The sequence below is a fragment of the Tetrahymena thermophila genome (assembly GCF_000189635.1).
Source record: "Tetrahymena thermophila SB210 genomic scaffold scf_8254597, whole genome shotgun sequence".
Taxonomy (NCBI): Eukaryota; Ciliophora; class Oligohymenophorea; order Hymenostomatida; family Tetrahymenidae; genus Tetrahymena; species Tetrahymena thermophila.
In genome coordinates this window covers 425,906-452,153 of record NW_002476368.1, presented here as the reverse complement: position 1 = coordinate 452,153, position 26,248 = coordinate 425,906, and the positions used below count along the sequence as shown (strand labels likewise).

At 24.6% G+C, this 26,248-nt stretch overlaps 7 protein-coding genes across 7 annotated transcripts; 2 read left to right on the top strand and 5 right to left on the bottom strand. All coding sequences in view use genetic code 6, as the record gives it.

Moving 5' to 3' along the window:
• Nucleotides 1-147: 147 nt before the first annotated feature.
• TTHERM_00344391 (hypothetical protein) lies at nt 148-2,583 on the bottom strand (the record flags this gene model as incomplete). Its single annotated transcript, XM_001470811.2, has 1 exon — nt 148-2,583. One exon carries the CDS (start codon nt 2,581-2,583, stop codon nt 148-150), a length of 2,436 nt encoding a protein of 811 aa, XP_001470861.2.
• Nucleotides 2,584-6,141: 3,558 nt separating this feature from the next.
• TTHERM_00344380 (hypothetical protein) lies at nt 6,142-8,559 on the bottom strand (the record flags this gene model as incomplete). The annotated part of the gene is made up of 1 exon (XM_001018483.2): nt 6,142-8,559. One exon carries the CDS (start codon nt 8,557-8,559, stop codon nt 6,142-6,144), a length of 2,418 nt encoding a protein of 805 aa, XP_001018483.2.
• Nucleotides 8,560-11,457: 2,898 nt separating this feature from the next.
• On the top strand, nt 11,458-12,994 carry TTHERM_00344370 (histidine phosphatase family (branch 2) protein; the record flags this gene model as incomplete). The annotated part of the gene is made up of 2 exons (XM_001018482.1): nt 11,458-11,768; nt 11,851-12,994. The coding sequence occupies 2 exons, from the start codon at nt 11,458-11,460 to the stop codon at nt 12,992-12,994; spliced, it is 1,455 nt and encodes a 484-aa protein (XP_001018482.1).
• Nucleotides 12,995-13,517: 523 nt separating this feature from the next.
• TTHERM_000344369 (cyclic nucleotide-binding domain protein) lies at nt 13,518-14,870 on the bottom strand (the record flags this gene model as incomplete). The annotated part of the gene is made up of 1 exon (XM_012798222.1): nt 13,518-14,870. One exon carries the CDS (start codon nt 14,868-14,870, stop codon nt 13,518-13,520), a length of 1,353 nt encoding a protein of 450 aa, XP_012653676.1.
• A 395-nt stretch (nt 14,871-15,265) lies between these two features.
• Nucleotides 15,266-15,577, top strand: TTHERM_000344368 (hypothetical protein; the record flags this gene model as incomplete). The annotated part of the gene is made up of 1 exon (XM_012798221.1): nt 15,266-15,577. One exon carries the CDS (start codon nt 15,266-15,268, stop codon nt 15,575-15,577), a length of 312 nt encoding a protein of 103 aa, XP_012653675.1.
• A 525-nt stretch (nt 15,578-16,102) lies between these two features.
• TTHERM_00344360 (hypothetical protein) lies at nt 16,103-18,701 on the bottom strand (the record flags this gene model as incomplete). Its single annotated transcript, XM_001018481.2, has 2 exons — nt 16,103-18,534; nt 18,689-18,701. The coding sequence occupies 2 exons, from the start codon at nt 18,699-18,701 to the stop codon at nt 16,103-16,105; spliced, it is 2,445 nt and encodes an 814-aa protein (XP_001018481.2).
• A 3,086-nt stretch (nt 18,702-21,787) lies between these two features.
• TTHERM_00344350 (hypothetical protein) lies at nt 21,788-24,190 on the bottom strand (the record flags this gene model as incomplete). The annotated part of the gene is made up of 1 exon (XM_001018480.1): nt 21,788-24,190. One exon carries the CDS (start codon nt 24,188-24,190, stop codon nt 21,788-21,790), a length of 2,403 nt encoding a protein of 800 aa, XP_001018480.1.
• Between the last annotated feature and the right edge of the window lie 2,058 nt (nt 24,191-26,248).

The following is a 26,248-nucleotide window of genomic DNA, read 5'->3' as shown; positions in this document are numbered from 1 at the left end:
TATCAAACATTTCACAATCAATTTAATATTTTTTAAAGATTATTATTATGGATGAAATTTTCTTAAAATAATTCATCAATTTTATAATTTTATATTTTATATATTATTAATTGAATAATTTATACTATTAAAAAATAATAAGAAGTATCATACACTTAAGGTTAATATTATTAAAATAAACCATAAATTCTTTACTATCTATTTATAAGAATTATTATTATTATTTGTATTTATATTTGAATTATTATTTGTATTATTGTTTGAGTTATTATTTGAATTATTATTACCACTATTTCCATTATTAGATGAATTTCCTCCAAAGTCTACAGTACTCCAATTAGAATCACCTTATTTAACACAAACATTATTGTAGTTATTTATTGGAATATTAACCAAAGTATTAGTAAAACTACCAAACCCATATGTAGTATCTGATGTCAATATAGGATTGGGATAACTTGGTATTGTTAAAGAAGGAGTATAGTAGATATTTAAGTTGTTACTGCTGTCAATATATGTATAAGCAATACTTCCGTTCTCCAATATTCTCCAATCATCTGATGAATTTATTTAGAAATTTGATAACTATTTTGGTTATACTAAGAATGACCCATCTGTTCCGCTAAGTAAAGCAATAAAAGCCTAATCTACTTTAGCATTGCTATTCTAACGATTGAAATTTTACAATTCAGAAGAAGGAATTACAGTGTAAGCAAGCAGTATATTTTTTCCATAAGCTTATGATTTTATGCTATTCACTCTAGAAGCTATATCACCACTCAAAAGAGTTGTAGAGGAAATGTATTTCAACTATGAGTCAAACTTAATAACAGCTAGCTCATTGATTGAGTTAGTTGAAGTAGTACCGGCATATCCTCCATTGCATGCCTTTCTCTGATAGACAAATAGTTTTTGATTTCTGTTTCCATAAATACTAAAGAAACCACCAATTCTACCTGATGATGAACCACCACCATTTCCAGGAATATCTCCTTAAACAACAGTACTACTAGTATTACATTAAAAGGTATCAATGTTGCAAACCTAAAATTTAATATTCATTGGGAATGCATCTCCAAGTGAAGCTACATACAGATTTTTTCCATCATAGTGCATGTTTTAATACAAAGAATGAGAAGCTCCCCAAGCCCAAAATATATTCTAGTTATATCCTGTATCTGCATCCAAACTGATCATAGTATCTCCAGTGTGGTCATTTTTAGAGCCATCACTGTTAAATCCAAAATGGTTATAATGAGCCCATATAGCTTATATTTTTCCTCTTGCATAGTTAAGTCTACCATTATGAGGTTTATACATACAAGCCATTCCAAAAGGTAAGCTACACTTATCATCTGAAAAGAATTCTATTTAATCTTTAGGACTATTAGGTGAATCGCCATTGTTAACTAGTATTCTAAACCACCTCTATGATCCATCTTTGTTAATTGCTTAGATAAAAGCTCTCTAAGTAGAATCAGCTGCCATCACTACAAAACCAAAACCTGTTGAAACAATATCAAAAGGATTACCTACCTATTTAGTGTCTATTGCAGATCCAATCGGTGTTCCTGTGCTTGAAACCTTCTAAACCATCAGTTGGTTTGTCGTTTGAACTGAGTAATAGACATAAAAGGAACTTGAATCTCCAATAATAGGAGCTATAGGAGCAGAACCAGGACTGAAAAAGAAGCCAGTATTCACATTAGCTTTCACTCCTGATAAGACACTGGTTTATATTGAATTCATATTAAAACTGCTAGAATCAGCATTAAAGGCAATCTAATTTTAAGTCCAAATAGAAAGACAATCACCAACTGAGACTCCTCCAAAGAGCTAGAGCTTGAAGTTGAGTGTAGCGCATCCCCATTAAGAGTCTCCATTATGAGTATAAGTGAAGGTTTAAGTTGTAAATTTATTTCCATTGTTATCATAAATGTAATATTACAAAACATTTTTGTTAGTGATTTACATTTAGTAGGACTTTCCTTTTTCTAAATCAAATCCTTCATATCCAGCTAATGATATTGAGAATTGCTACAAATTTCTTTTGCAAATTGTAGCTTTTGTTTTCGAATCAAAATATGTATTTTCCTATCCAATAACAGGTTTACTATTCTTATCTAGAGATAAAGTATAGTAGACATAAGCATTAGCGTCACTACCACTAGTAACTGTAGGGTTGACCTTAGTAGAAGAATAATAGGTATTTTGAGAGAAATCAAGGTTCAAATATGTAGAGCTAACTAAAGACTAAAAATCTGACCTTGCGATGATAGAGGTTAAGTCATCTTAAGTGACAGGGATGTATCCTGAAGGACAATTTTAGTTAAGACCTCCACTTGATTGCTTTTAAACTGAGAAAAGTTTTTGAAGGACTTAAATAGATCCAACAGCAATTAGCTTTCCTTAATCTACATTATCAATTACTTCATTATCAGTAGAAAGAGAAAGTGTTGTAGGAGGAGTACTACTAGAACCAGGAATTGGAGATGAATCTACAGTGCATTAGCATTTACTAAGAGCGTATACGCTGCTAATTGAGCAAAGTAATAATATAAATAAACTTGAATTTACTTGCATTTTTAAGATTATTTTTTACTTATTAATAAATTATAAAAAAACAAAAATTTCTTTTTAATTAAATAGAAGGATCATTCATAATTTATCTACATATTACTTTTATTCGAAGAATACAAAAAAAGCTTAGATTTGCATTCACCCATAAAATTGTGTGGTCTTTAATTAAATTATCATTATTTACAAAACAAAGATAATTAAATTAACTTTATTTTAAAAATAATATTCGAACTTGTATCTTATAATGATTTCAAGTTAATTATTACCACAGTTTTCTTGGTTTATTAAATATAGTATTTTTTCTATTAGTGGTTAAAAGAAAATGATAAGGTGATGTAAAATCACCATTTGTATCCATACCATCCTGTTGATACTAATTTTTTAATATTAACTAGTTAGAATAAATAAACAAATTATTTAAACATCAATATAAAAGAAGATTTTTTCTTTCTTTTAAATAGAAGAAATCATCAATTATAATTAATTCAGTAAATTAATCTATTTATCTAAATTTCAAAAATTAATTTTTCACCTAAAGTTTACTAGAATTATTATTACTATGGTAGTAAATAAATTATCCACTGTTCATCCATTTAGAATCAAATTTACTTTAAAAAAATTATACTTTCGCAGCTAACTCTAATTTAAATAAAATCATGATTAAATTAATAAAATATAAAATAACCAGCTATAATAATTGAAGCAAATTCTGTAGACCTTATTTACAAAACAAGCAATAATAAATTTTTTTTGGAGGGTTAGACTATTTTTAATATTGTTGCTCTTTTTACATTTTTTATATTCGAATTAGCAATTACATTATTGAAAACGGAGGCACTTGCTATTAAAATGTTGCTTATCTAAGTTCAAAATAACACTCTTCAAGTATTTCCATGATATTCTGGAGTTTTGTATAGTATTCATTATTTGTGAATTTATTTTTTAATAATATTCCTTCTAAATTCTAATTTAAAACATTTAAAATTTCCATATTTAATCTTAAGATTTGATTTAGTAAAGTTCAAATAAATTTTATAAACTAATTAAGGATGTAATTATTTATATGTTTTATTTAGATTTATTAATTTTTTTAGAGTTAGTATCAAGAAGTGGTCGAATTTCGAAGATATTCAAATTAAATTTACCATATAAATGAATCTATAACAGCTTAGAAATAAGAGTAAAAACCCTTATTAAAATTCTTATTAATTCTAAATTAACAAGTAAAAAGCACAATTACAAGTAAAGACATAACTGGCATGTATCGTTACAATAATTAAATACAATTTTTACCTGCAAACAAAGTAGCTTTCAAAATATATAAATTAAATGTGTAAACAATATTTTATTTTTTAAAAATCTCTCATCATTTTTTAAATTAATTATAAGGTTAGAAATTAAATTTTTAATACAAATTATTTATTGGATTAAAAATATTAAGCTATTAAATACTGTTTATTAAAAACCTGTTAAACCATATTTCAATTAGCATATACTGTAAATGCTCATTAATTAAGGCATTCCCTAAGTATCTTTTTTACCCAAAAAAAAGTGCCAAAAAAAAAAATTTAAGAAAAAAATGCCTTAATTAAAATATGCCTTAATTAATGAGCATTTACAGTATGTATTTTCATGGCAGTTTGTTAGTTTTCACATAATTTTTTAACTTAAAATAACTATTTTTCTTAATTTTTTTAATGAAAATGATCTATTTTAAAGTATGTATTAAAATATTAATTTATAAATTAAATTCAAAATAGTAAAGGATAAAAAGCTTTTGCAAGGACTATTTATAAAATTTATGGTATTAAAAACAGAGAAAAGTATCATATTCATGTAATTGAAATTATAGATTTCAACAAATTATATACTTTTATTTCAATATGTACAACTAACTATTGATAAAGAAAATTTTAAAAGTATCAAACAAAAATACATTTTTTATGAAAATGATGTAGATATTATGATTTGGAAATGTATATTTAGAAAAATAATTAATTATTTTTAATAAAAAATATAAAAGATAATACCTCTCAAGAAATTCATCAATCACATTCCACATTATTAAAACCACATTAATCACAATAGATAACTATTAACCAGAATACAATTTTAACACCTCCACAAATTCATCACACTAAAATAAAAAAAATATCTAATAAATATTAATTGGCAAAAGTAACACTGTTATTTATTAACAATTACAACAGATAAAATATATTCTAATATTAATTTCAACTTTAATTTTTTTGAAAGAAGGGCCATTAAAAGTAACTAGTAAAAGGTGTGAGCTTGAGGAAGTAAAGTACGAATTTATGGACACATAGGGTGGATCCTCTCAGTAATCTTGAAGAAAATTGATATGGGATAATATTTCTATCACATTCTTAAAAATTATTTCACTTCAATTATCAACAATAATAAAATCATCATTTTCAATCAAAAAATAATACCATAAATTTTTAAGTTTATAAATTTATCACAAATGATTCTGTGCATTACTATTACTTTTCAACAATATAACTATCACCAAGAAAGAAAAAATATCCTATTTAAAGATAAGAATGAAGATAATCTAGCCCTTATCCAAAAGAAGTTTGTAATTTTAATTTTTCTGCTAGCTATATTTATAAATAAAATAAAAATGCATTTTTATTAGTTTTATTTTTTTTTTTAATAATTCTATTTAATATAAAATAAGACTAAAAATGAATGTGTAGCAATACCTATAAATTAACAATTACAATTCAAATAGATAATGTTTTAGAAATTAAAAAGTATCAAACTTCGGTTGTATAAGAAATAAGCAATCAGGAAGAAATTTTAAAGGAATAATTAATAGAAAAAGGTGATTATCACAGAGTGGCTCTTTCATAAAACACAATATTTACAAGAATAATAGTTCATAATATTATGGCAAAAATTTTCTTAGTAGTAATTATATAATTTAACATTGAACTGATAAATCTACAGTGCAATCCTCAAAAATATCACAGAATAATAAGTTGCTTATGGAAAAAATGTATATATAATTAAAGAATAAATAAATATATTGGTGAAGATAAAAAGAATTACACTTACAAACAAAAGATAATTAAAAGATTACTGGTAATAAACTTAAAGAATAACAATAAGTAAAATATAAACAATTAAAAAACTTAAAAAGAATAATAACTTAAATAATATAAGTAAAAATAATAACTAAAATAATTATATATTTAAATCCCATTCATTTTTTACAAGCCCAGATATTTATTGCTCAATGAATAATAAATAAAAATATAAAAATTTTTAATTGATTAAAAATATTCTGTAATTGTTCTATTAATCTAAAAAATAAAAAAGGGAGCTAGACTTTTTTTTTGATTAATTTAAATGGTTGAAAAAATATAAGCTTTAAATTATTAGAAAGTTACTTTAGATCATAAACTATGTATATATTTTTTTAAAGAATCTTTTTGTATCATTATTTATTATTAAGAATGAAATTTTCTAAAATTTTTTTATTTTTTAAATTATTAATTTAATCGTATAAAATATTTAAAATATAATAAGAAAGTATCATGCACTAAAGGTAAATATTATTAAAATAAACCAATAATTACTTATTATTTATTTAAAAGAATTACTACTACTTATATTAATATTTGAATTATTATTTGTGTTATTGTTTGAATTATTATTATAATTTCCATTATTAGAAGAATTTCCTCCAAAATCTACAATACTCCAATTAGAATCACCTTATTTAACACAAATATTATTGTAGTTATTTACTGGAATGCTAACCTTATAATTAGTAAAACTACCAAACCCATATGTAGTGTCCGATATCAATATAGGATTAGGATAAATAGGTATTATTAAAGAAGGAGTATACTAGATATTTAAATTGTTATTGCTATCAATATATGTGTAAGCAATACTTCCATTCTCCAACACTTTCCAATCATCTGATGAATTTATTTAGAAATTTGGTAACTATTTTGGTTATACTAAGAATGATCCATCTAATCCACTAAGTAAAGCAATAAAAGCCTAATCTACTTTATCATCGCTATTTTAGCGATTGAAATTTTATAACTCAAGAGAAGGAATTACAGTGTAAGCAAGCAGTATGTTTTTTCCATAAGCTAATGATTTTATGCTATTCACTCTAGAAGCTTAATCTCCACTCAAAAGAGTTGTAGAGGAAATGTATTTTAACTAAGAATCAAACTTAATAACAGCAAGTTCATTGATTTAGTTAGTTGACTTAGTACCAGAGTATCCTCCATTGCAAGCCTTTCTCTGATAGACAAATAATTTTTGATTTCTATTTCCAATAACGCTAAAAAAGCCACCCATTCTACCTGATGATGAACCACTACCATTACCAGGAATATCTCCTTAAACAATGGTACTGCTAGTATTACATTAAAAGGTATCAATATTACAAACATTAAAATTAATATTCATTGGGTATGCATCTCCAAGTGAAGCTACATACAGATTTTTTCCATCATAGTATAAGTTTTAATACAAAGAATGAGAAGTCATCCAAGACCAAAATATATTCTAGTTATATCCTGTATCTGCATCCAAACTGATCATAGTATCTCCAGTGTGATCATTTTTAGAACCATCATTGTTAGTTCCGAAATGGTTATAATGAGCCCATATAGCTTAGATTTTTCCTCTTGCATAATTAAGTCTACCATTATGAGGTCTATACATACAAGCCATTCCAAAAGGTAAGCCACACTTATCATCTGAAAAGAATTCTATTTAATCTTTGGGACTATTTGGTGAATCCCCATTGTTAATTAGTATTCTAATCCATCTCTATGATCCATCCTTGTTAATTGCTTAGATAAAAGCTCTCTAAGTAGAATCTGCTGCCATCACTACAAAACCAAAATCTGTTGAAACAATATCAAAAGGATCTCCTACCTATTTAGTGTTAATTGCAGATCCAATCGGTATTCCTGAGCTTGAAACCTTCTAAACCATCAGCTCATTTGAAGTTTGAACTGAGTAATAGACAAAAAAGGAGCTTGAATCTCCAATAATAGGAGCTATTGGAGCAGAACCTGAATTGAAAAAGAAACCAGTATTCACATTAGCTTTCACCCCTTATAAGACACTAGTTTATATTGAATTCATATTAAAACTGCTAGAATCAGCATTAAAAGCGATCTGACTCTAAGTCCAGATTACAATGCAATCACCAGCTGAGACTCCTCCAAAAAGCTAGAGCTTGAAGTTTAGTGTAGCACATCCCCATTAAGAGTCTCCATTATGAGTGTAAGTGAATTTTTAAGTTGTAAATTTATTTCCATTGTTATCATAAATGTAATATTAAAATACATTTTTGTTTGTGATTTACATTTAGTATGACTTACCTTTTTCTAAATCAAATCCTTCATATCCAGCTAATGAAATTGAGAATTGCTACAAATTTCTTTTACAAATTGTAGATTTTGTTTTAGAATCAAAATATGTATTTTCCTAGCCAATAACAGGTTTACTATTATTATCTAGAGATAAGGTATAGAAGTCATAAGCCTTTCCATCATTTCCGTCAGTTACTGTAGGATTGACTTTCGTAGAAGAATAATAGGTATTTTTAGAGAAGTCAAGGTTTAAATATGAAGAGCCAACTAAAGACTAAAAATCTGGCCTTGCAATGATGGAGGTTAAGTCATCTTAAGTGAGAGGAATGTACCCAGGGGGGCAATTTTAGTTTAGACTAGAGGTTGATTGTTGTTAAACTGAGAAAAGTTTTTGAAGGACTTAAATAGATCCAACAGCAATTAGCTTTCCTTAATCTGCATTATCAATAACTTCATTTTCAGTAGAAAGAGAAAGAGTTGTAGGAGGAGTACTACTCAAACCTGGAATAGGAGATGAATCTACAGTACATTAGCATTTACTAAGAGCTTAAACGCTACTTATTGAGCAAAGCAGTAATAAAAACAAACTTGAATTTACCCACATTTTTAAGATAATTTTTTTATTGATTAATAAATTATAAAAAAATGAAATTTTCTTTTTAATTAAATTAAACTATCATTCATTATTAATGTATGTATTACTTTTACTTGAAGAATACAAAAAAGGCTTTGATTTGTTTTCACTTTACAAAATTGTATGGTATTTAATTAAATTAACATTATTAACAAAACAAAGATAATTAATTCTATTAACTTTAGGTTCAAAATTCAGTTCGAACTTATATCTTATAATTATTTGAAGTTAATTACCGTAATACCTCAATAAGAGAATTGAACTTAAAAAATAAGGAAAATTAAAAAAAATAATTGATAATAGATAGGTCTTAAATTGCAAATTACGAGTTACGAGTTGAGAGAGAGGTATTCCAATATTTAAATTAAATTTGCTATAAAATCTGTTAAAGCTTCAGAAAGAGATAAAATATTGTCTTATTAGATTTTTAAATAAGAGTTATAATCCTTAATAAAAATTTTTATTAGTTCTAAATATACAAGTAAAAATCATAAAATTATAAGTAAAGACCTAAGTAGCATCTATTAATTAGATAATTAAATATGTAAACGAAACATCTTTGAAAATATTTAAATTAAATGAAATATTTAAATCTTTATTTTTAAAAGTCTCCAATCATTTTTTATTAATTTAAAGGTTTGAAATTTAATTTTTTAAACAAAATTTAGCTTTATTAACATAATGAAATTATTTGTTGGATTCTAAATATTAAGACAAAAAATGCTGTTTTTTAAACAATTGTTAAACCATATTTTAATTATCAAAAGTGTATTTTTTTGGCAGTTCCTTAGTTTTCACATAATTTTAATCAACTTAAAATAAGTATTTTTCTTAGATTTATTTTAAAGTCAACCTTAGAAAAAAATAAGTATTAAAATTAAAACTTATCAATTAAATTCAATAATAAAAACATATATAGTTTTTGTATGATTTAGGGATTAAAAATAGAGAAAAATATCATATTCATGGAATTGAAATTATAGATATCAACAAATTATCTAGTTTTATTTCAAGATGTACAACTATTGAGGATGGAAAATTTAAAAGTATTAAAGTATGATACTAAAAAGTTATACCAAAATAAAATTCTAAATTAAAATTTTATGAAGAATAAGTTGATATTGTGTTTCGAAAATGTATATTAAGTATTATAATTAATATTTTTTAATCAAATAAAATATGAAAATGGGCCATGAGATGCATTTCAAATACCACTCAAGTTATTCTTCAATTAAAATACACTTTACAACCACATTAATTAAAATAGATAACTTATGACTGGAATACATATTTAACACCACACATATTTATCACACTAAAACTGAAGATTTATAAACAAATTCAGCAATTTCAACAAATACGATATAATCCAATATAAATTTGAACCTTAATTTTCATATATTAAAAGGCCATGAAAATTAACTAGAAAATGGTGTTAGTGTTTGGAAGTCAAGTACTAATTTATCAGCATATAGGATAGGTCAATTCAGTAACTCAAAAGAAAATTAATATGGAATCATAAATTATTTTACAACAATTATCAATAACAGTAAAATAATCTTTTTGATAAAAAAATTGCCTCATTAATTATTAACTATATAAATGTCACACAAATAATTCTGTAGTTTGCTTTTACTTTTCAACAATTTAACTTTCCCCAAGAAGGAGAAGATTCCATATTTTAGTGATAAAAATGAAGATTATCTAACCCTTTTCGAAAACATATTTGTAATTTAAATTTTTCTGAACACTAAAAATAAATAAAATAAAAGTTTATTTTTATTAATTTTGTTTTTTTTAATAATTCTATGCAACACAAAATAAAACAAAAAATTAGCGAGTTACAATCAGAGAACTATTCTCTGAAAATTAATTTTGTAGTAGGAAATAAATAGAGAATTAAAAAGAAAAGGATGACCAGATTGAAAAATAGATATTTGATACTTTAAAAGACTGTGAAATTAACAAAATATTAAATATTTTCTTATGATTTTATTTTATGATAGATATATTTCAAAATAATATTACTATTAGTAGGTTTAAAAAGAAGAAAATAAAAATATTGCTATTTAATTCATACTACAAATAGAGATGATGGCTTCCGGGATATTTTATCACAATATCTATATGGAAAATCGTACTCATTTCACAATAAAAAAATTAAATATTTTTTATCTCAATTATCCATATAATCACACTCATCTAATCAGATATTCTAAATTTAAAATAATTATTTTAAAATTAATTTTTATATACCATAATTTGTATAATAACCTGTCTGAACTTAAGTACTTAACAACTTAACAACTTAAGTACTCAAAAAATTGGTTCTACTTCAAATTTTTATTCAATATTTCAACGTATTTTACGATAATTCATAGTATTTTATTACTTTAAGGGAGGTTTTAATTATCTTAACTTTGTTCAATTTTGGTTAAGCACTTTTTTAGAGATTGTTAATAGTAATAAATGCTATGCTTTAAAATTATAATGTATTATTTATATCTTGTTACACTAAAACAAATTGTAAATCATCTATCTTTTCCATATAATTCTGGTAGTAATATTGTATAATGCTAAGAATATAGTTGATCTAATTGTCTTTACTTTAGATAGCATGGAATTATGCATATGTATTTTACAAAGGTACTTTAAAATTGAAATTAAAGTAAGTTTTAGAGTTAAGCATATATCAAGTTAAGCATATATTTATTTAATTATTGATAAATAATACATTTAAAAAAAGTAAGTATTACCAACAAGTTCATATTAGTAAACTTTTTTACTTTATAAAGAGGAAGGATCATAAAGTATTTATAATTAATATTAAATAAAATTTTGAAAATAAATAGGAATAAATACCAAAAAATGTCAGCTAAAGTTTTACTTTTATTAGTAGTTTTTTCTATAGCCGCCTAGAGCTAATTAGATGGTGCTTAATTAAATAAAGTAATTGTTGTCTTCAGACATGGTGCCAGATACCCAAATTATAATTCAAAAGCTCCTATCTACAATACTGATTAGACAAAAACTAATTCAGGTTAATTATCACCTGTAGGTGCAAGATAACTCTTTTAATTAGGAAGCTCATTGAGAAATGAATATTTTACTAATAAAAAATTCATCCCTGAAAAGTTCAGTTCCTCCTAATTTTACATTAGATCAACTGATTCTGATAGGTAATTAATTATTTTATTTTTTAATCTAAATTTATACTTTTAAGATTTTTTCTAAATTTTCAATAATTATTTCATAAAATAGAACAATTATGTCTGCTTAGAGTTTCATGGCTGGACTTTATCCTGCAGGAACTGGACCTACTATTTCAGCTACTATTACTAGTGATAATGATAAAGTCAAACATCTTAACCCTCCTTACAGTAACTTAGCTGCCTAGCCCGGTGATAACAATTCAGTTGCAAACGCATATCAACCAGTCCCTATCAGAACTGTCTAAAATAAATATGATGGAGCTCTTTATATTCATGGAAATGCTTGCCAAAATAGTATTTAATGGATAAATGATGCTGCAAATGGACCTTTATTTAAGGAATATAGACAATTCTTCGATAAATAATTCTAAGACTTTGAAAAGCTTTTCTCAAAGTATGGATTTTAGGCTTCTTCATCTACTTTATCTACACTTTATGAATGGTTAGATGTCCTTTAATGTAATTTATGGAACGATAATCCTGCTCAAGATGATTCATCAAAAAGTTTTTATGCAGATGCTGACTTATCAAAAAAAATTAAAATTGCTGTCAATCTTTAATTCTATTTTAGCTATTTCTTAACTGAATAACAAAAAAAAGTTGTTCCTACTCCTTTTTTTTCAGACTTATTAAAATATACTGGAGATACCCACAAGCCTATATTCACTGTCCTTTCAGCTCATGATACAACTATCAATACTGTTTTACTAGGACTTAATCTTGTTAATTACTAATGTTTAATTGATTATATAAAAAATGACTATAAACCTGTTAACGGAAAAGTTTGTATCACTTAAGACACTGACTTTGCTTCTAATGTCGTTTTTGAAATTGTAACAAAGGATAATAAAAAGTATATTTAAGTCAAATACAATGGTGAATACTAAAAGATTTGTGACTAATCCTAAACATACTGTGAATTGACTGACTTCTAAAATAGAGTTAACTAATTTATTGTTCCTGACTATGATGTATAATGTGGAAATCCTATTCCTTAAACATAAAATCTCTAAACCTAATAAACTGTTGGAGAAAGCGATAACAGTGCTCCTGGATGGAGTATTGCTCTTATTGTTATATTTGGTGTTCTCTTCAGTATTACTATGGTCGTAGCTTTCTATTTCTATAAGTCTAGTAGAAGATTTAAATAATACATGTCCGCTAAATAAGAAAAAGAAATAACAACTGTCTGATTTATTAAATAATTTTAAAATTAATTTAATTTTTCTGTAATCTCATCTTTCACATATTTTAATATTTGTACTTCTTCAATTAATATCTTTAAAAATTTAATCAATATATTTTATATTACTCATCCATCCTTCTTCCTAAAGTAATTATAATATTGATTACTTTGATTTAAGAAATGTAAAAAAATCAGTGTAATAATTAAGTATCTGATAAAATCTGAAATGCTTATATTTCCAATCAAAATAATAAAAAATATTATTGAAATAATGAATTTTTTTATCATTTTTGATGAATTAATTTGCTACTCAACAAAAAATTTAATATTAATTGAAATTAAGAGAGAATTGATCATATGTAATTGTTTTTTATTTATTTAATCATTTTATAGAATATTTTCAAGAAATAAATACTTGAAATATACTTAATTTTTTTAATCATAAATTAATAAATTACGATAATTAAATATTAGACTCAACCAATATAATTAAATTATTTTTTGATAATTTGATATTGAATTAATTTTGATCAATTTTAAAGGACTATCGTTTGCTTAACTTGCTTGCATCTTATTTAGAAAGGTGAGTTTATAGCATTAGAACGCTATTCTTTCCTTTTTCTAGTAGGAGAAAGACCTTATTAAATAGAAGGTCTACCTATAAATGTCGGGCTTCTATTATCTACGTTATTTTCTTTTTTGATTGATTTTCTAATACTATTCATTCTTAGCTTGAAGTATTTGTTTTGAATATTAATAACATTTTGCAGATTATATTTTGGGAAATATTTCACCATATTTTTAATCTTTTCAAAGTCAAAGAAATAAAATTATTGTTGTCTTTATTTTTGTTAGCTATCTAATTAATGACTATCCACTTAGGTAATATTTTGAGCATTCTATAAAATTGGCTATATGGTTTATTTAAATGTCTTATATCTCATTATAGTAACTGATTTTTTGTGAGTATCTTTCCTTGTTTTAGTCCTTTAATATGAAGGTCTTCTAATATTTTAGCCTGCAGGTTACTACATAGTATGACTAGATTAATTATTTGAAATATTATTTCCTTAATTACCACTTTAGTTACTTTACTGTAACTACATAGCTTAGCAAATTAATTTTAGAATTTGATAATTTAAGACCTAAGGAAGAGATTATTATAATTGCTGATTTTAATGTTAGCCTTATTAAAGCTGTTATATTAATTAATCTTTGTTTGCTTAACTCTAGTTATTATAAACTTAATTCTAAGAAAATTTAACTGATTGAGATGATTGTTGCTTCGTATACTAAAATTATTAAGGCTCTTTTAGACTTGAATGAATAGATTATTCAGAGTTATAATGAGGAATTATATTAAATTATACTTAATCATCTTATTAAAGTTTAATTAAACTTGATTAATGATTATTTTTTCTTAACTCAAAAGTTGATTCGTCTGTGTTTATATGAGATTTAGAAAAAATATTTTACCTGATTGTATTGTTGTGTTCTGTTTTTTGTTGAGATTTTGAAACTGAGTTAATTGAAGATATTGCATTTTTATCTGTGTTTAAAGAGAAATTTGCTACTTAATTATTAATTTTTTCACTTTTTTCATCATTTGTGATATCTAAGTTTTCAATAGTCTTATCATTAACAGTTTTGTCATTACTTGATAAATAATCTTCAATACCTTAATCAGCATCATAATCTTCTTCATTATCTGATGTAAGAAATTAATGAAATGGCTCATTTTACAAATATTACTCTTCATTTTATGTTAGTGGTAAATAAGCATTAATTTCTGGAACACCTAAAAAGAATTACTTATCTTCAACATTTGTATAAAAATATTATTCATAACTTTTTATTTCTTCTTAAATTAAAAATTTTGTCATAGACTAATTTCCAGTTTATGCATCTTCTTTTTAATCTTCTAAAAGCTATTATTTTGCATATTCAATTCTCAATTTTTTAAGGTTTGATCTAATTAATTGTCTGTCTCTAAATGATTAATAAAGCTTTCTTTTACGAATGAATGGTTAATTATTTTCTTAATATTTCTGTCTCACCTATTATTCTGAATAGCATTGTGAGTAAATTATTTTAGATTTATTCAATTTCAAGTGAATTAATGGGCAATTAGAAAAATTATGAGAAAATTATTCACAGCTTGCATACTAAGTATCTGCAAATTTTTCTTCAAAGATAATAGAATCCTTAATTTCACAAAATACTTCATATTCATTAGGATAATTCAATAAAATTTTTTTGAAATCTTTTAGTTCACAAAATGCAAAATTAGAGATTTTTTCACATTTCAGCCATTTAGTTCTTGCTTACTAGCAAAAAAATGATCTTTAAAAAAAGAAAATTAAAAAAAAATATGAATCCACCAAATAATAACAGCTTCAACAACAAGAGAGGCTTCACCCAATATATATAGAGAAAAAGGTCGTTTAGCGCCTAAGGATAAGTTAGTATTCAAATCATTTTTCATAAAATCATTAATAAAAATAAGGATGTTATTGGTAAATTAAAGAACAAGGTGGGGTTGAATTATTACAACTCACTATATTTTAACTCTTTAAAAGTACTTTATTGACAACATTGCTATTTTTAGTGAGATTGTTTTGTTTAAAATGTGTTGCTTTAATCTTGAAAATTGTCAAATTTATTAAATTATCTGATATTTTTTTCATTAAATTAAAAGCTTTTTTTTCAAAAGCAAGTAAAATCTCAATTAAAGCTAATAAATTTCTTATTTTAGGAACTAAGGTCTTTTTTATCAATTCATAGTATTTTAAGAAATTGTTTTTGCATATAAATATTTATATTTAATATCTATTTAAAATTATATAATATTCTCTTATCTAATTCAAATTATTTGTTTTTAATATTAATGATAACTCAAATTTAAAATTGAAAATAAAATATATTTTTACTAAAATTATTTTTTTAGAATATTTAGTTTCACAAGCACATTTATTAATAATTGAACACACTATGAAAATATATATATTAATATAAAAATGTATTAAAAATTTGGATTTTATTATTAAGGTTATTGAATAAAAATTATATATTATTAATACAACATTTTTATCATATGAAAAATACATAGAATTTATCATAAATTTATAGTTAATAATATTAAAATAATCCATAAATTCTTTATTATTTATTTAAAAGAATTTTATTCACTACTATCTTTATTAGTAATTTCATCTTTATTTGTTTTACTATTTGAATTATTATTGCTACTATCGTTATTAGTAATTTCATCTTTATTTGTTTTACTATTTGAATTATTATTAGATGAATTTCCTCCAAAGTCTACAATACTCCAATTAGAATCACCTTGTTTAAGGCAAACATTATTATAGTTATTTATTGGAATACTGACCTAAGAATTAGTAAAACTGCCAAATCCATATGTAGTGTCTGTTGTCAATATAGGATGGGGATAACTGGGTATTATTAAAGAAGGAGTATAGTAAACATTTAAATTTTTATTGATATCAATATATGTGTAAGCAATACTTCCATTCTCCAGTATTCTCCAATCATCTGATGAATTTATTTAGTAACTGGATAACTATTATGGTTAAACTAAAAATGATCCATCTACCCCATTCAGCAAAGCTATAAAAGCTTAATCTACTTTAGGATTGCTATTTTAGCGATTGAAATTTTACAATTCAGAATTAGGAATTACTGTATAAGCAAGCAGTATGTTTTTTCCATAAGCTAATGATTTTATGCTATTCACTCTAGAAGCTATATCACCACTTAAAAGAGTTGTAGAGGAAATGTAATTTAACTAAGAATCAAACTTAATAACAGCTAGCTCATTGATTGAATTAGTTGAAGTTTTACCGGCATATCCTCCATTGCATGCCTTTCTCTGATAGACAAATAATTTTTGATTTCTGTTTCCATAAATGCTAAAAAAACCACCTATTCTACCTGAAGCTTTCCCACTACCATCACCAGGAATATCCCCTTAAACAACAGTACTACTAGCCTTACATTAAAAGGTATCAATGTTGCAAACCTAAAATTTAATATTCATTGGGAATGCATCTCCAAGTGAAGCTACATACAGATTTTTTCCATCATAGTGCATGTTTTAATACAAAGAATGAGAAGCTCCCCAAGCCCAAAATATATTCTAATCATATCCTGTATCTGCATCCAAACTAATCATAGAATCTGCAGTATGATCATCTCTAGCTCCATTTTTAAATCCGAAATGGTTATAATGAGCCCAAATAGCTTATATTTTTCCTCTTGCATAATTAAGCCTACCATTATGAGGTCTATACATACAAGTCATTCCAAAAGGTAAGCTACACTTATCATCTGAAAAGAATTTTATTTAATCTTTAGGGCTATTTGGCTTATCACCATTGTTAATTAGTATTCTAAGCCATCTCTATGATCCATCCTTATTAATTGCTTAGATAAACGCTCTCTAAGTAGAATCTGCTGCCATCACTACAAAACCAAAACCTGTTGAAACAATATCAAAAGTATCACCAACCTATTTAGTGTCGATTGCAGGTCCAATAGGTGTTCCTGTACTTGAAACCTTTTAAACCATCAGTTGATTTGTAGTCTGAATTGAGTAATAGACATAAAAGGAGCTTGAATCTCCGATAATAGGAGCTATTGGTGCAGAACCAGAACTGAAAAAAAAGCCATTATTCACATTAGCTTTCACTCCTTATAAGACACTAGTTTATATTGAATTCATATTAAAACTGCTAGAATCAGCATTAAAGGCGATCTGATTCTATGTCCAGATAGCAAGACAATCACCTACTGAGATTCCTCCAAAAAGCTAGAGCTTGAAGTTGAGTGTAGCGCATCCCCATTAAGAGTCTCCATTATGAGTATAAGAGAAGGTTTAAGTTGTAAATTTATTTCCATTGTTATCATAAATGTAATATTACAATACATTTTTGTTAGTAATTTACATTTAGTAGGATTTTCCCTTTTCTAAATCAAATCCTTCATATCCAGCTAATGATATTGAGAATTGCTTCAAATTTCTTTTGCAAATTGTAGCTTTTGTTTTCTTATCAAAATATGTATTTTCCTATCCAATAACAGGTTTACTCTTCTCATCTAGAGATAAAGTATAGTAGACATAAGCATTTGCGTCACTACCACTAGTAACTGTAGGGTTGACCTTAGTAGAAGAATAATAGGTATTTTTAGAGAAGTCAAGGTTTAAATATGTAGAGCCAACTAAAAACTAAAAATCTGACCTTGCGATGATAGAAGTTAAGTCATCTTAAGTGACAGGGATGTATCCTGAGGGGCAATTTTAGTTGAGACCTGCACTTGATTGCTATTAAACAGAGAAAAGTTTTTGAAGAACTTAAATAGATCCAATAGCTATTAACTTTCCTTAATCTACATTATCAATTTCTTCATTATCACGAGAAATAGAAAGAGTAGGAGGTGGAGTACTACTCAAACCTGGAATAGGAGATGAATCTACAGTACATTAGCATTTACTAAGAGCTTAAACATAGCTGATTAAGTAAAGCACTAATAAAAATAAACTTGAATTAATTTGCATTTTAAGATTAATATTTTTTAAATATTAATAATTTATACATAAAACAAAAGCTTCTTTTTAATTAAGTTAAAAGATAATTGATAATTTAAAAGAGATGAACGCAAAAATTTATTACATCTTTACATTTACCACTCATGATTTTAATTTTGTAGTATTATTTTTAAAACAAAAGCATTACCATAAAATTTTACTGAAGTTAATTAAAATATAATATTTAATTAAAAAAATAATGAGTTTACATTATGTTCTATTTTTAAACAAAAAATAAAATTCAAACTTTAATCAAAAAATTAATTAAAGTTAATTATTACTATTATTAGTTAGGTTTATATAATGAATGTTCTATTTTTACTGTTAATGGCTAAAAGATAGTGGTAAATTTAAAATAAAATATCTTTTTTATCAATAAATTTGATCTAGTTTCTAAATTTCAGATAAAAAAGTTGTTTTTCTTTCTTACAGATAAAAAAAATCATGAAAAATAAATAATTCAGTAAATTAATATAACTAATTTTTTTCACTTAAACCTAACTAGAATGAAGATTACTTTGATAGCTGATCTTCTGATAATATTTATTAAATAATATTCAATCAGTGCTCAAAATTTTGAGGTGGGAGGGTTCCCTTAAGCCAGCATAATTATCTCTTAGACAATTAATTTTAAACCAAATATAAAACTTTCTACAAAAAATTTCCAAAAATAACTAAAATATCCAGCCTAATTACACACTGATTTTTCTAGATATTAGCTAAATAGATCATTTTATTTTAAATATAGTTCTTGGTTTTAAAATTTAAAATTTACTATTATTTCATAAAAAACTGATACAATAATCATAAATTAAAATGCTGTTTATTTAGTCTCATAGTAATTAACACTTTTCAGTTGTATCTACTAATAGCCATAGCCTTTTATAATTAATTATTTATAGGATTTTTTACTATTTTCATTATTTGAAAAATAGTTTATTAATATTTCAAAAATCTAATTTAATTTATTAAAGGTTGCTTTATTAAATCTTATCATTACTTTTCTAATTTATTTACAACTTCAAAATAATTAGTAAAAAAAAATTGATTAGTAAATAATTTGGTACATGAATAGTATCATTTATTTTGATAAATAGATAGATATATAGATGAGATTTTTAGCTGTAAGTGGTAGAGTTTTGAAAATTATTAAATTGAATGTACTATTAAAATATGTAAACAATTTTAATTTTTTTAATATCACTTCTTTAATAGAACTCATTTAAAGATTGTAAATGAGATAGATTATACTAAAATTATCTGACTCATAAAATCTACTTAAAAAATAAAATTAGATTAATTATTTTTAAGAATAAATAGAATTTTAATTTAAAACCACTTTCCAAAAATAAATTGAAATTTTTTAATTTTTTAAATACTTCAAATCTCAAAAATAAAATAAGAATCCTTTAAACACCACATATTCTAATTAATTAAGGTTTTTGAAAAACTCTTTTTTTCCTTGATTTAATACTTGGTTAAAAAAAATATTGTTTTGAATTGGGTTATAATTAAATTCGGTACTAGTTTATGAGGATTTACACTAAAAATAGTATCTATTTAAATAATTAAATAGGATTAGGGTCTATAAATGATTTACTAATACTTTAATTAAATGTAATACTTAAAAGCAAAAACAAATTTCTATTTTTAAAATATCCTTCGTTTTTAAAAGCTAAATTTAACATTTGATATCAAGCTGGTTTTACTCTTTAGAAATCATTATTTTCTAAAAAATGTAGTTTAATTAATAAAATAAAACTGTTTCTTAAAAATACTTATTTGGTCATATTTTAATTTTTAGACATCTATCTCTCAGATCTGTCTATCATTATTATTATTTTCATGTATATTTGTTTTATAATTTGAAATATTATCTATAAATTTTTTGAACATTATTACCAATGTTTCCATTATTAGATGAATTTCTTCAAAAGTCTAAATACTCCAATTAGAATCAACAAGTTTGAGCAAAAATTATTATAGTTGTTAATTTGAATACTGACTTTCAAGTTAACAAAACTACAAAACCCAATATATGTTGTCAATTTTGGATTTGGATAATTGGGTATTATTAAAAAAGATGGAGTATAGTATATATTTAAATTTTTATTGCTGTCAATATATGTATAAGCAACACTTCTGTTTTCCAGTATTCTCCCTCTAATCATAAAGAATCTATATAGATATATAACCACGCCATTTATGCTAAGATTGACCCATAAAACCCAATAAAAGATAAATTTTCTTTATCTATACTTTTTTAGCGATTGGATTTTATTGGAACTTGTTAATTAAAAAGAAGGAATTACTGTGTAAGCAAGTTTAATATTTTACATTTAATTACTGATTTATTCTATTTACTCTAGAAGTTTTTTCACTACTTAGATGAGCTGTATAGGAAATGTATTTTACCTAAGAATCAAACTTAATAAAAGTAAGCTCGTTGACTGAGTTAGTTTAGGTAGTATCTGCTTGTCTTCTATTGCTTAGCTTTATTTAATATACAAAACCCAAATTATATTATAGCTATATCTATGTCTGCATCCAAACTGATCATAGTATAAGCAGTGTGCCCATTTTTAGAATTAATTATATTAAATCTGAAACCACTTTAATGAACCCATATAGTCTAGATTTTTCCTCGGCATAGTTAATTCTATCATAATGAAGTTTATACATAGAGACCATTCCAAAAGGTTACACTTATTAACTGAAAAGATTTTTATTTGATCTTTAGAACTATTTGGCTTATAATTGTTTATTAAAATTCTAAGCCACTTTTAAGATCCATCTTGTAAATTGTTTAAATAAAAGCTCTCTAAGTAGAGTCTGCTGCCACCACTACATATCAAAACCTATTGAAATAATATCAAAGGATTTTCTACCTATTTAGCATCGTTTGTAGATCCAATCAGTATTCATGTACCAGAAACCTTTTAAACCATCAACTAATTTGTGGTTTTAATAAATAATATACAAATTATTAAAAAAATTAAGAAAAATCAAGTATTAATTTGAGTATTTTATACAACAATTTATATATTTACGAAAAAAACTAGATAAATGTAAAAACATACAAATTTAATTTATCAATTTTTATATTATAATTAGACTATTTAATTATTTCAAAGTAATATACTATTTAAACAGTTTTTAATTTTTGAAAAAGACATATTCTTTTTTAATTTCTCATAAAAACAATGTCAATATAATTATAGACAATATCATGCTGTGAATAATATTATCATATGTGATTTTATTACATTCATTGTTTTAGCCACTAGCAGTACTGCATGGAGTATTTCCGTTACTGCTTGACGAGTCCTAATAGTCTACAATACTCCAGTTTGAATCACCTTACTTAACACAAACTTTATTGTAGTTATTTAATGAAGCTTTTGGTTAAGAATTTGTAAAACTACCATACCCATAAATACTATCAGCTGGTAAGATAGGACTTGGATAACTAGGTGTTGTTAATGGAGAAGTGTAGTAAATATTAAGAGAGTTACTATTGTCTATATATGTATAGACGATGGTTCCATTTTCAAGTATCCTCCAGTCATCTGAAGAATTTATTTGGAAGGAAGACAGTTATGTTGGCTATGCTAAAAATGAACCATCAACACCACTTAATAATGCAACAAAAGCTTAATCTACTTTGTAATTGCTGCTTTAACGATTAAAATTTGAAATTTCAGAAGCAGGAATAACTGTGTATGCAAGTAAAATATTTTTACCATACGCTACAGATTTTATACTGTTCACTCTAGAAGCTGCATCACCACTCAAAAGAGTTGTAGTTGAAATATAGTTCAATTAGGAATCAAATTTAAGTACAGCTAGTTCATTTACTGTATTTGTAGAGACAGATCCGCTATACCCTCCATTGCTTGCCTTTCTCTAATAGATAAATAGTTTTTGATTCCTATTTCCTACGATACTAAAGAAACCACCAATTCTTCCTGATGAGGAGCCGCCACCGTTACCAGGGATATCTCCTTATACTATAGTACTGCTTCCCTTACATGTAAAAGTATCAATATTACAAACTTTAAAGTTAATATTCATAGGATAAGCATCACCAAGTGAAGCTATATAAAGATTTTTTCCATCATAGTGTAAATTTTAATATAAAGAGTGAGAAGTTCCCCAGCTCCAAAAGATATTCTAATTATATCCTGTATCGGCATCTAAGCTGATCATTGTATCTCCAGTGTGATCGTTTCTGCTACCATCATCTTTAAATCCAAAGTGATTATAATGTGCCCAAATTGCTTAAATTTTTCCTCTTGCATAGTTAAGTCTACCATTATGAGGATTATACATGCATGTCATTCCAAAAGGTAATTCACATTTATCACTTGAGAAAAATTCAATCTAATCTTTTGGGCTGTCTGGTTTATCACCATTGTTAATTAGTATTCTGAACCATCTTTGAGTTCCATCTTTATTTATGGCTTATATGAAAGCTCTTTAAGTTGAATCTGCAGCCATTACTACAAAACCAAATCCGGTAGAGACTATATCGAAAGGTTTACCAACTTATTTAGTATCGATAGCAGCTCCAATCGGAGTACCTGTGCTTGAAACTTTCTAAACCATCAATTAGTTTGATGTCTATACTGAGTAATATACATAAAACGAACTCGAATCACCAATAATTGGAGCTATAGGTGCTGAACCAGGACTAAAAAAGAATCCATTGTTTACATTTGCTTTGAACCCTGACAAGGCAGTAGTTTTGATAGAATTCATATTGAAGTTACTAGAATCAGCATTAAAAGCAATCTAATTTTAAGTCCAAATTGCAAGACAATCACCAACTATAACTCCTCCAAAAAGTTAGAGTTTGAAGTTTAGTGTAGCGCATCCCCATTAAGAATCTCCATTATGAGTATAAGTGAAGGTTTATGAGGTAAATTTGTTTCCATTATTATCATAAATGTAATATTGCTAAACATTTTTATTAGTAATTTGCATTTAGTAGGATCTTCCTTTTTCTAAATCGAAACCTTCATATCCATTTAGAGAAACAGAAAACGACTACAAGTTTCTTTTGCAAATAGTAGATTTTACTTTGGAGTCCCAGTATGTGCTTTAATTACCAATAATAAATTTATTATTTTTATCTATAGATACAGTAAAGTAGACGTATGAGTTGTTATCACTACCATTTGTAGCTGTGGCATTAACCTTAGTAGAAGTATAGTAGGTATTTTTTGTGAAATCAAGATTTAAGTATGTTGATCCAACTAAAGAGCTTACATCAGATCTTCCAATTATAGCAGTGATATCATCTTTAGTAAGAGGGAGATATCCAGAAGGGCAATTGTGATTAAGTCCTCCACTAGATTACTTTTAAACTTAGAAAATTTATTGAAGTACTTGAATAGAGCCTACAGCAATAAGTTTTCCTACATCTGTATTTCCAACAATTTCGTTATCTGTCGATAAAGTGAGTGATGTGGGTGTAATAGCACTAGAACCTGGAAAAGAAGAAGAATCTACAGTGCATTAGCATTTACTAAGAGCATAAGTGCTATTAGTAAATAGAAGAAGAATTAAAATTAAACTTAATTTAACTTACATATGTTTTTTTATTTATTTCAATTATTTTTCTTTTTATTGATTATAATTTGTATAAAAAGGAAAACATACTTTCAATTTAAAAGGATGAAGTTTGATGATTACTCTTAATAAGTTGATTTGTGAATTGTAATGGATTAAAAAATTAGTTATTTTAGAAAAATTTGGTATAAATAAGATAAAATTAAAATCATCTATAAATGAGAATCTTTAATTAATATCCACATCTAATTTTTTAATATTAATGTAATCAGTTAAGAAGAATGGAGTTCAAGCTTGACTTTAATTTAATTTCAAGTCGAGAATCAATATTTTAAATAATCAGTGAATATATCCAAATATTAATTGAAGTGTAAATTTTCATGTATAAAATACTACTTAGCTTTTAAAATCGATATTAAAAGTTAAACTTAAATTTTCTGAAATCCTAACATAAAATGGCTTAAGATTTCTAATCTAAACAGTCCCAATATATTTTATGAACCAAATATGAAGGTCAAAGCTTACTTTATTAACACAAAAATAAGTAAATTAATTATTTGATTTATAAATAAATTCAGTAAATTAATTAGTGGATTAGATTGTAATATTATTGTTAGCTAGCTAGTCAGCCAGCTATTTTTATAATTAACTTTCAAAAATCCCCTATCTTAAACTTTGAATTCAGGTTAATTATCATCTTTTACAATTGAATAACTTTAAACATTAAGAACTAAAAAGAGCCATTGATTTGGTTCTAATTATGATAAAAATATCAATAAAAATTTTGTTAAGTTAAATAAAATAATAAATATTCAATTTTCTATCTGCTATAACAGATAGTTAAATGTGTAGTTTGAAAAAATACTTTTAAAATATTTTCTACATGAAAAAAATTATTAATATATATAAAAAAAGGAATAAATCTTGATATATAGTTACTACATTCAAAAAATATTATTGTTTATACACTTGAATAACTTTAAAGCTAGTTTTTCAACTAAAATCAAAAGAAAATTTAATATAAAATTAAAAAATTAAAAAAATTTTTTATATTATTAACAACTCAAATAAAAATAATATTATGGTTGCATAAACCTAATTCTATTTAAGATCTCTATGTATTTTTATTTATAAATATGTATTCATAGTAAGCTCTAGATTTTATTGTTTTAATTGTAAGATCATGATATCAAATATTAATTAACTTTAAGGAATGTTTCTAGTATTTAATTTAAGATATTAATCATTAACAGTAAATAGTTTTAATCAAATAGAATTCATCACATAAAAAGTAATAATGATTAATTAATTTTTCTTATTGTAAGCTAAAATATCGATCGTCTAATGTCAGAAAGCAATCTAAATGAATGCTTGAAAGGAAGATATTATATTCCAATCAAGTTATAAATTAAATGTATTTTTTTTTTAATATGATAAAATATTTATTTAAAACATTTTAATTAGAATATAATGAAATTAAGATTGAGTTATTTATATTTAAATTTCTTTTATGATAGATTACAAATATATTCAGAAAATGAGACATGACAAATTTAATTTTAAAATAATCTATTTATTAACTAAAAACTAAAATTAATTTTTGGAGTAATTTAACATTTTTTAAATGGTTTTTAACATTCTTTAGATTAGATATCAGATAAAATTAAAATTAGATTAGTTTCTTATATTAAATACTAAAATAATTATAAGAATATTTACAATAATAATTTAGATAATAATCTATTTTAATTATAGTTTATAGTTTACATTTACCCAAAAAAGATTTTTTAATATTTATTTTCTTAACTTCATATAATATATATTTCAAGGATTTTTCAAAAGTATGCTTTAATTTATCAAATTGATGGCAATTTATTTATTGTTAATAAAAGAAGTTATAGTTAATATGATTTAATTTATAAGAATACTAATAAATCTCAAGCTTATGATATTCATATCAATGTTGTATTTAAAAAATTTAGATTAATAAAAATTTATTTCTCATAATAAACATTTTAAAATATTTTTTTTTATATCAAAAATTGCATTTAAAATTATTAAAGAAAGAGAGGTTTTTAT